The 11,383-nt window shown below is 50.7% G+C and overlaps 1 protein-coding gene across 1 annotated transcript in view; it reads right to left on the minus strand.

The window, feature by feature from the left end:
* The window catches only part of LOC144175771 (uncharacterized), a 77,503-nt gene extending 76,558 nt beyond the window's left edge, over positions 1–945 (minus strand). The window contains exon 1 of the mRNA XM_077704785.1: positions 938–945. Within this exon, the coding sequence (XP_077560911.1) occupies positions 938–945 (8 nt within the window). The remainder of the gene's footprint in view (positions 1–937) is intronic.
* Between the last annotated feature and the right edge of the window lie 10,438 nt (positions 946–11,383).

Here is an 11,383-nt window from a genome sequence, read left to right on the forward strand (position 1 = left end):
TTTCGAAGCGGCGTTGCTTTGCCGAACGCCCTCTGGATCCGCTGCTCTACGTCGACGTTTGCGTTCTGCATCTCCACCTCTCCTCTGCGGAGCCTTGTCTTCAGAGGTGCTCGCGGTTCTGGGAGTGAGCTGGCTGGCGCTGGTTGAAGGTGTGCCAGCCAGTTCGCTGACAGAATTGTTGGCGTCCATTCAGTTCATCGGACAAGTAGCAACTGAGGGAGCGGTGCGCGGAGAGGAAGAGAGGTGGAACAGCGCGCGCGCTATCGCACAGCTGGTGGGGAGAGGGGAAGTGGAGGAGCTGCACGCGCGCTATCACACAGCTGGCGTGGAGAGAGGGAGAAGAGGAGAGCGGTGTTATCGCACAGCTGGTGGGGAGAGGGAGAGAGGTGCGGACGGACGCCGACGGACATAGCCACGAGGAAGAGATGCTTTGCATCTATAAAAGGTTTTCATGAAGTACCTCATCAACGTCTTTTTAAAAAATTTGGTGTCTAAGCCTTGACCCTGAAGTTTCAAGATAAATAACAAATTTCTTTCAAGCGGGGAAGAACTCGTTTATGCCAACGAGACGTCATCAACCCGGCGCGCTGCCGTCTCGTGTGTACCGCAGGGTAAGGTTCGCGGACCCCTCCTACATTTAATTTATGTTAACGACCTACCTACCACATCGTACAAAACTTGTTTATTAACCTGCGACTGCGGTATTCACCTTCATAATAACTGTAAGAACTACTCCCTGATCCTGCAAAATGACTAATACCTATCTAAACATGCTGCATAAATTTGGTCATGCAAGGTGACATTATTAAAACATCCGGGATTTTTCTTTTCATCGCTGGAAATCCTATACGGCTCCCATTCACTTTATTTCTCGCCCCAAAATATTTTCCGGTAATTTCAAAAAGTATTTAGGTATACGCATGACGCAAAACCTTACTTGGCCATGCCACATAACAAACATTTCAAAAGAAACACAGTTCTTGGCTCCCGTCGCTCTGAAGTAGTAGGCCGAGAATCCGAATCTGCTGAGTTGGCTTGATGGCCGTTCCGTCGATGGTGATGGTGACGTTCAGAAGGAGCCGCTGCCGAACGTGACCATCACCATCGACGGAACGGCCATCAAGCCAACTCAGCAGATTCGGATTCTCGGCCTACTACTTCAGAGCGACGGGAAGGCACACGCCGCCGTCAAAAAGATCAAGACTACATCCGAACAGATACTCAGTATGATTCGGAGGGTATCTAACCGAAACCGAGGCCTGAAAGAGGACGATGCCATGCGCCTGGTACGCGCTTTCGTCGTGTCGCGGGTTACCTACTCCGCCCCGTATCTCCAGCTGACGAAGGCGAATATGGACACCCTAAACACGATGCTTCGCAAGGCAACGAAGCAAGCACTCGGCATTCCCATATACTCGTCCACGCAAAGACTGCTAGACATGGGCGCCCACAACACGGTGGAGGAGCTCATCGAAGCCCACCTTTCGAATCAGAGAATCCGGCTCAGTCACACGGAGCACGGACGAGCCGTCCTACGCAAGATAGGTTGGCAGATCGAGCCAGTACCCATCAAGGCAGCCCTTCCGGAAGACTGGAAGATGAGCATTCTGACCAAACCCCTTCCCCGGAACATGACGCCAGGCAAGGACGACGAGAGGCGCACCGCGCGGGCAAAAGCAATGGCCCGGAAGCTGGAAGAGAACCCCAGGGTCCTCTACGCGGACGCCTCGCTCCGAAAACACAGCGATCGTGCAGCGGCGGTAGTTACGTCCAGAGACCGGCTGATCGTCAGCGCGTCCCTGAAGACAACAGACCCCGCAGTTGCCGAGGAAGTGGCCGTGGCCCTGGCACTCGCACAGCCATGCGTGCACACCGTGGTCACCGACTCAATGACAGCGTACGGAAGCTTCCGCAGGGGGGTAATCTCTTCCGCGGCCCGAGCCATTCTGTCCAAGTGCAAGCCACCGGGAAGAGCCATAGAGCTCGTGTGGGTCCCGGCTCACTCGCGGGTAGCAGGCAGACTTGCCCGAGAAATGTCAATCCGGGCCGAGAACGAGCCGGAAGAGCTACCGCACCCGGTTACCAGCTTTCGGGACATTACCCGGATGTACCGAGAGGAGAGGCGCAGACTGCCGGAACCGCACCCCAAACTGACTAGGCAGCAACAGACGATCCTGCGTCGAGCGCAGGCGGGATCGCTGGCGCATCCCGTACTGATCAACCTCATGTACCCTGCGGAACACAATACGCTCTGTCCGTTTTGCAAAAGAGAGAGGGGCACCCTGCCACACATCTTAACAGAGTGTACAGAACTCAAGACCCCCCCTCCTTCCCTTCCCCACAACACCCCCAATCCCCAACCCCTTGAGCGATGGGAGACCTTGTTGACCAGCCCCGCCCTGCCGACTCACCTCGCACTGACAGACAGGGGCCAGGAGCTGCTGGGAACATATGGGTCCCGTAACTAGGGAACCACCCCGTCTGGTGCCAGCGCGCACCACCGATTTCTTGGGCTCAGTAAAAGTTGATTCCTCCTCCTGGCTACCTCGGGAAAAACGTACGACTTCCTCCTCCGGCTAAACTGTAATCATACTTCGCCAGAAACTCGAAAACGCTTGCGCCGTCTGGGATCCACACCGGTTGAATCTATTCAAAATATTCGAATCCGCCCAGAATAGCGCATCTAGATTACTCTCGGAATACTCAGACTCAGATTACTCTCGTCCCCAAGGCGTTACTAATTTTAAAAACATAGCCTACATTTCCAAACTGAATCGTGCCGCAAAGATCACAAATTCTTTCACTAGTAAATGTCGGACGCGTCTGGTATCATGTCCGCGTATCGCATATTTTCCCGCATAGCCAGCAACGGGCGCATGCCCGTATTCGCTCATTTCTTGCACAGGCAGGCGAGGACTGAAATGACCCTCCACCCTACGCTGTGCACTAGCCGAGCCCAATTCTGGTCAAAACGCACATCGACCCCCCATACTGGGGCCCTATTACTGACGCCGTAAATTCGCCGGAAACCCCTTCACTGATTGCCCGTCAGTGTTGGTCACGCGCTTACGGCTGAGTAAGTGTGTGTGTGTGCTTTCGTCCTTGTGACACTTTATCACGTTTACTGGCGCCAGTTCTCATGTTTGCCTTATTTCTCTCCACTGAAAGCGCCAATTCTTGGCCGGCAATGAAACAATTGGCTCCAATCCACGCTGTGAAGGTGATTGGAAAGCAAAGCGTTAAACGACAGCTACAAATATTGCCAATTTGGATTCTACTTGAATTGAAACACGTGGATTTACAGAAAGTGAAACAAGCGACTCTGCCAGCCGTTACTGGGATTGCGGGGACGGCGTCCGAAACGCAACACCGTCGGCAACGGCCGGGATAGAGCGGCGAACGCTGCCGCAGTAGCCCGACCGAGCGTCGCAAGAAAGAAAACGAAGAGGAGCGTCTTTCAACAGGAGAGACAGCGGAACCTAAAATCCTGATGTGCCAGCTCGAGCCTACACCACCGCTCAGCACAAGCGCTAAAACAGAAAAAATTCGGCATGTGAGCGTAGTAATGCCCACTTATGCCGATTAAGACAAGTTAGTTTAGTAAGTTTTTGAATTGCGAGAAAATTGAGGGAACTTTTATAATACCTATTTATCAGAACCAGTTGCTTCTGTCGCCTTTTGAAATACCTCTTCAAACACAACCGAATTGGTATTTAGCAATTTAGAAAACGCAATTCCATTCGTGGCAGGCAGTGGGCAAAAGGTAGCATTTCTCTAGCGGCCAGATGTCTGTATGTGGTCTATATTTTCTTTTTCCACCCTGCAATCCAATCTATAAGGTAACTTTGCCGTAGGAAAGCTTAATTCTGCAGGAGCTGGGGGACTTAGGAGCTGCTGTCGAACAAGTTAATCAAGCCATGCGAAGAAAGCGCGCTATGGATGCGAAGCTGCGCCACAACAGGTCCAAAGCAACCGTCGCGAAAGCAGACGAGAAAACCGTACCGCCGACAGACCTCCGCGTGAGGAACGCTGGGTAAATTCGCCGCACTATCTAGAGTGTGCTCCGTGAGTGAAACGCGGCGCCCCACCCCCTCCCCACCCTCCCCCTTCCGCCTCCCGCGGTCGCCGTTTCCGCCGAGTTGGGCGTTTATTGTCCCGCACGCCCCGAAAGAACCGTTGGATGGTAGAGGTAGAAATCTTTGCTTTAAACCTAGACGAAATGCAGCAAACATGAAAACGTACGGCTGTCTCTTCTGTTAAACAACAATAATAGCCTGTATGCCACGCCGTCTGTGTCGTCGGCTGAGAAGACGTGACATAAAATAAACAGTTGGCAGGAGCCATTCCGTCACACATTGGCATCTTCATCACGCGTAACAGTGACGCGATGTTACGTAACAAGGCAAAACACTTCACCAACCTTCGGCGCCTTGAAATCCCCGTGAGTTTGCAGCAGGCGCACGTTTGCTAAACGCGCAATTTAAAACTGTTTTAAAACAAATGAAAAAATATACTTGACTGCTTCCAAGTCAGCAACAACGGAGTATAAATATAACGCCCCGTATATTGTTTTAATGTTACACATTTAAATAGCAATTATTTCTTTGGCGTAACAGTAACATAAGCGGGCAGTACAAGCCTCTCTGTTACAAAGAACTTAATGCATGGCATTTATCCACACTCCTCTTCGTAAGCTGGTAAGTCACATGATCGAATTCAAGAAAAAAACAAACAAAACTGACTGTTTTATTCATCACTGTGCTGATTGAGTTCGAGCTCGACAAATGAGTGAATCGGTGAGATCAGTACGCTCACTACGGCGCGCCTGATCGCCTGCGTTGCGTGGGCGCGTTAAACCCTACAATCAATCAATCAGGCGTAGCATTTTGCTGTCCTACCGCGTAAGACAGCCCACGGTCACGGCCGCGTTTTTTGTGGTCGTGTCATGAGAGAGAGAGAGAGAGAGAGAGAGAGAGAGAGAGAGAGAGAGAGAGAGAATAAATATTCAATAGAGGAAACCGTGGTGGTTGAGCCGTCACTGGGTGGGGTGGGTTTGCCACAGTCCAGGTGCCCTTGGGCCTTGGCTGCAGCCCTGGCACGGGTGACCAGAAAGGTCTGGTCAGCGTGACAAGAGCTGGTCAGAAGGTGCCCCCAGTGCTCTGGGGAAGGTTTGAAATTGGGGGTAAGAGATGGGGTATTTTGACAGGCCCACACTACGTGGTAGGTGGTATTAAGAGAGCGGCAGAAGTGACAGGTGAGGGTGTATTGGGTGGGGGAGATAGCGCGGAGGATGGGTGCGTTGTAATAGGTGTTTGTTTGTAATCGACGCCAGATCATTGATTCCTCCTTGGTTAGTTGAGGGTGAGGTTAAGGCAAAGCGAGACCAACGTTGCGATAATGGTGCAGGATGTCGTGGTAGCGTGATGGAACAGCGGGAGGTGGAAGATGGCGGAGTGTGGGCTCTGTTCCTGAGGGAGTGCCCGGTGTGGAAGGACGCGGGCAGCGGCGTGAGCCGCCTCATTTCCATCGAGGGACAAGTGGTCATGGTTCCAGACCATGTACAGCTCGGGGAGGGGATCGCTCGATGTGACTATGCGTAATGCGGGAAGTGAAATGCGTCCAGCCCTCATGAAACGTTCCGTATATACGGAATTATGGGAATGCGGAGTACATTCCTAGCACCACACAAAGCCGCCACAAAACAAGAAAGATTTTTGAGAAGCACAAGAAAATGAAACAGTGGATGCCTATTGAAAAATTTGACACCTGTTTTAAGTCTGTATGATCACTAGAACCGGGAAGTCATAGTCCGTATGAATTCCGTATATACGGAGTAATCGAAATCATACGGAGCGTGATTTTGCTTATCATTGAAGATAACAACACGGAAACTGTGCCACACGTTCATATTGTGCGAACTCATATAGTTCCTGTGTTTGTGGAACTAATACCTACATTCATTACGCATGGGGGGGGGGTAACACTCCGTATGAACTCCGTATTCCCATAATTCAGTATATACGCAACTTTTCAGTAGGGAGGTTGAATGTTACGGCAGGCTAGGTGGAAATCTGTTATTATTATAACGTAGTCGGAGCCCCTTGTAGCGGCGATGGCTATGGCAATTTATCAGGAGAGCGGCCAGAGCGATGGCTGTGTTGGAACATCAACTACACGTTCCCAGCACCAGATTCATCGACGCCGCGGAGTACGGCGACCGGCGGTGCTTCGCGGCGGTGGTGATAGACGGGAAGACGGGAGTCACGACGAACGCCGCAAGCATCGTCACGAGAGACGCGCAGCGAGCGGAGGAGCTGGCCATCGCGGACCCAGAGACGACGACGGTGCTTAGCGACTTTAAAGAGTGCGGTGCGCAATTTCACCAAATGTTGGCTATGGTGTGAAGCAGTGGGTGTGCTCGAGCGGGTCAACATCGATGGTCTGAAGGTAACAATCAAATGGTTCCCCGCCCACGCGTGGAACGAGGTATCGGAATTCGCCACCAACTTTAAAGAGACGGCGAACGCAGTCGCGCGAGGATTAGCTGGCCGCGCGGCAGCAGTGGAGCCGTCTGCAGAGTGTTGGACCGAGACGAAGGACAGGTACAATACCTTTCAGTGTATCACCAGATATTATCGAAATAGCAGGAGGGTACTGGCACCGCCTCACCCTGAGCTAACCAGAGAGGAAGCGTCACGTTCAGACAGCTGCAGACGAATTCAGTGATGACCCCGGTCGTCATGAAACACATACAGCCAGAACTCTATACGGACGACACGTGCGTGTTGTGTGACAATGCTAGGTCTCGACGGTCCCTTGCTGTGGGACTGTGCAGTGCGACCTAACGCGGCGGCAACCAAGGCAGACTTACAGCCATGGATCCAAGAAGCAGTGCGCAGTTATGACAAGGACACCCAACTATCAGCCATCCAGCAGGTCTGGCGGCCCGTGAAAAGGAGCACCGGAGCGAAAGCTACGGGGCGACGCCCTCCCTTGCGGGGTAGCGGCGTCCAACACCGTAGCGAGAAGCGAAGGGGTGTTCCGAGTAGGGGTGACGTCGGAATCGACGAGTGGCTACGTCCGGGCGCAGTGTCTCACTGTCTCAGTGTCTCACTGTGCCTGTTGCAGGCCTCAACAAAGTCTTTCTTCCTTCCTTTTTTCAGCAGTGGCGGTTGATGTCGAGAGAGTTGTGAGGGAGGTGAGAAGTGTGCCTTCTGTGTTTACAACCGCCAAAGCATGAGCCTGGTGTGAAGGGTAGAGGGCGGCGTCGGTGTAGCGAGTGTGCATGCATGTATTTATTGTACAATAGAAAGAAAGGAAGGTCCACCAATAGGCATAACTTGCCTCGCCTAGGGCGGACACCAGAACGCCTGCTGGTGTAGGGGAGGTGGGATAGGCAGGAAATAGTACACAGGAATAGGCGGATAGGGTAGAGGGCTTGAAAGTGGAAGTGTGATCGAAGATGCTTAACCCTAGAGGGTCTTCTACCTTGGTTGAATTCTGGGTGCATATTGTCAGGAATTGTGGGTACAGTATTGTGGGACCGGATTGAAGATGGAATGCGCTGAAGGGCACGTGAAGCAGGTGGGGTCGTGTATCCGAGGACATGGAGGAGGTGTCGGCGTTGAGAATTCAAGAGTTCTTCGAGGATGTTGTAGATTCTGAGTTGGAAGAAATGACAGGTAGAGGTTCGAGCGGGGAAGCCAAGTCCAATTTGAAAGCTTTTCGAATAATAATGTCGACTATCTCCCGTTCTGTGGGTTTAAGGGCGATGTGTGGGGTGGAATATGTAATGGGACTAATTAAAAGTGCTTGAATTAGTCGTATTTTATCGTCTTCTTTAAGGCCCTGACGTTGGTTTGTTATGCGATTCATGAGATGGGTGAGTTGGGTGACAGTGGCTTGAAGCTGGGGAAGAACTGCAGCGGCACAGCCATCTTGATGGAATTGCACTCCGAGTATACGAAGGGTGTGTACTTTAGGAATGGATGTGGAAAGGAGTGTTGGAGAAGGATCGGTTGTGGGAAATGGAGGTCGCCCACGAATTCGGGAGCGGAGGATAAGGAGTGCTGACTTGCTGGGGGAACACGTGACGCCTGGAGGTCGAAGATAAGCGAGAATGGTGTCGATGGCTCGTTGTAGGGTATCTTGTTGTGTGTTAGGAGATCCGCTGGTGGTCCAAAGAGTTATATCATCAGCGTATAGGGCATGGTGGAGACCAGGAATGGTTTGAAGGAGAGGTGGGGGCTTCTGATTTATCGACGATTGCTACGTCGTTTGCTCGGTCTACCAACTGTACAGATCCCTATAGAACTCCTCGGCTACTGTGACTATTTTATCCCTATTTGTGATGACATTGCCTTGCTTGTCTTCAAGTGCATACATCTGACTTTTCCCCATGCCTAGACGCCTCTTCACTGCTTTCAGGCTACCTCCGTTCTTTACAACGTACTCGATCCTCTCCATATTATACTTCCGTATGTCAGCTGTCGTACGCTTACTAATTAAATTTGATATCACCGCTAGTTCTATTCTATCAGCTGGGGTGGAGATTGTCATGGTTTGCCGTTTCCTAATTAGATCTTTCGTCTCCTGGAAAGTTTCCAGTATCCTGTCTAGCCATCGTGCCCCCGACTTCTACTGCATACTCCGTGATAATGCGTGAAAGGTTATCGCTGGCTTCCTGTGTCCTGAACTCTGCTTCCTCGGTAGGGGCTGAATATCGGTTGGTTCTGCAGCGCGATCCTGAATCGGTTCTGCAGCGCGATCCTGAACACGGACCACTGAAGAACGAAGGCGTACAACCCCCAAACGAACGGACTGACGGAACGTCTCAACAAGACGATCGCGGATATGCTATGTACGTCGACGTTCAACACAAGACTTGGGACGAAGTCCTTCCGTATGTCACGTTTGCGTATATCACGACTATTGAGAACACTACGCAGATGACACCGTTCGAGCTTGTCTACGGAAGACGGCCGACTACGGTGCTTGACACCATGCTTCCCGACGTAGAAGACAACGACCTCATCGCCGACGTCCAAGGATACCTTGATCGTGCAGAGGAGGCCCGCCAGCTCGCTCGAGTTCGTATAACCGACCAGCAGCTGGTGGTTGCCGGACGCTACCATCTCCGACGCCGAGACGCCGAGTAACACCGTGATGATCATGTGTGGGTTTGGACTCCCATCCGACGACGCGGACTCAGTGAGAAGCTTCTGCGACGGTATTTCGGAACCTACCGGATTCGACAACGTGGTGGCCAACTTACCTACGAGGTGATCCCCGATGGTGATTCCGGAACATCACGACGACGCACGCGGCCCGAAGTCGCCCACACGGTTCGCTTAAAACCTGTCTACTCAAAATGACAGACTTATTTTTTCGGACTCGCGTTATGTTAGCATCGGGTCGATGCACTCTTAGAGGGGGGGTAATGCCGCGAACCATACACTCTGTTAGTCTATGTATGTTTTGCTTTGACCGCCTGGTTGTGACGGTGTGTGTTATGTGTGTGCTAAAGAAAGCGCTTGTTCCATTCTTTCTTTTTGTGCCGCATGTGTTATTTCTTCTGATAGGGAGAGCGTTCTGAACTAACGTCAACAGCCTAGAATAATCTTCGTTATTATACAGTGTTCTGGATGCAATTCGACTGTTCGAGAAGCCCTCGCACAGACAGATAAATGACCGCAGAGCAGACACCACGGCCTTCGACTCGCCGACGCTCGCCTGCACATGCAACTTTGTTGACTACTGCCTCGCGGCCTTTGTATTCTTTGAGTTGTTAGGAGAGCACAACTTCGCTCCAATAAACATGTTTTCCTTCAAGAGAACTGCGTTGTCTTTGCCTTCGTGACAATATAGTCATCCGCAATCAGTCGGGTCAACATGCAGCTTCAACACGCCTAGATTTCTACGCCAAGGTCAAGTTGAATGATACCTTACTTTCTCTGCTTACTTACTCTGCTCGTGCACAGGCTCAGCTATCTCCCTTTTATCAAAAGAAATTTTTCAACGTCATTTTGCATCGCAACCAGCACTTGAATCTCCACCTCGATTTGTTAAAGTTACTCAGGCGGTGTCATACCTGTGTCAGGATGTTTCACAGCGACTTCTTAGTTCAAAATATTCTGGAACCTCTCTTATTTTATATTGTGCCAAAAGGCAGTTGTTTATTGGGCATAGACGCCCTTTATGCTCTTCGTCTCATACTCGCAGAAGATCAGCTCGGATGCTGGCGAACCAGTGCAACTCCTCTGAGTCACGACATACCCATACCTTCATGTAACCTTCCAGACCACTAGAAAGAATTCCAACAGGTGTTTACGGCAGGACGGGGCCACATTAAGAACTATATACCTAAAGTCAAGGAACACTCCTGAATTATGCCCAAGGAACTCTATTTGCGCCGATTACAACTAGCCTGCACATGAACTTTGTTGACTACTGCCTCGCGGCCTTTGTATTCTTTGAGTTGTTAGGAGAGCACAACTTCGCTCCAATAAACATGTTTTCCTTCAAGAGAACTGCGTCATCGTTGCCTTCGTGACAATATAGTCATCCTCAATCAGTCGGGCCAACATGCAGCTTCAACACGCCTAGATTTCTACGCCAACGTCAAGTTGAATGATACCTTACTTTCTCTGCTTACTTACTCTGCTCGTGCACAGGCTCAGCTATCTCCCTTTTATCAAAAGAAATTTTTCAACGTCATTTTGCATCGCAACCAGCACTTGAATCTCCACCTCGATTTGTTAAAGTTACTCAGGCGGTGTTATACCTGTGTCAGGATGTTTCACAGCGACTTCTCAGTTCAAAATATTCTGGAACCTCTCTTATTTTATATTGTGCCAAAAGGCAGTTGTTTATTGGGCATTGACGCCATTTATGCTCTTCGTCTCATACTCGCAGAAGATCAGCTCGGATGCTGGCGAACCAGTGCAACTCCTCTGAGTCACGACATACCCATACCTTCATGTAACCTTCCAGACCACTAGAAAGAATTCCAACAGGTGTTTACGGCAGGACGGGGCCACGTTAAGAACTATATACCTAAAGTCAACGAACACTCCTGAATTATGCCCAAGGAACTCGATTTGCGCCGATTACAACTAGCATTACGAGAACCAGTATCCAAAGAAACTGACAACCTTTTTCAAGCTGATGTTACTGAGCGCATCTCTGCTTCAGAGTTGGTATGTTCTATTGTAGTCGTTCAAAAGTCTGGAGGGTGCATTGATTTGACATGTGCATTGACATGTGCATTGACATGTACATTGACATCTGCATTGATTTGCGAGAACCAAATGAAGCAGTTATCGTCGACAGTTTTCTTTTGCCTTGCACAGAGGAAATCCTGCAGTCGCTCCAGGGAGCCACG

This window comes from Haemaphysalis longicornis, unplaced genomic scaffold, assembly GCF_048455015.1.
Source record: "Haemaphysalis longicornis isolate Haplotype H1 unplaced genomic scaffold, Haemaphysalis longicornis Haplotype H1 scaffold_3, whole genome shotgun sequence".
Taxonomy (NCBI): domain Eukaryota; kingdom Metazoa; phylum Arthropoda; class Arachnida; order Ixodida; family Ixodidae; genus Haemaphysalis; species Haemaphysalis longicornis.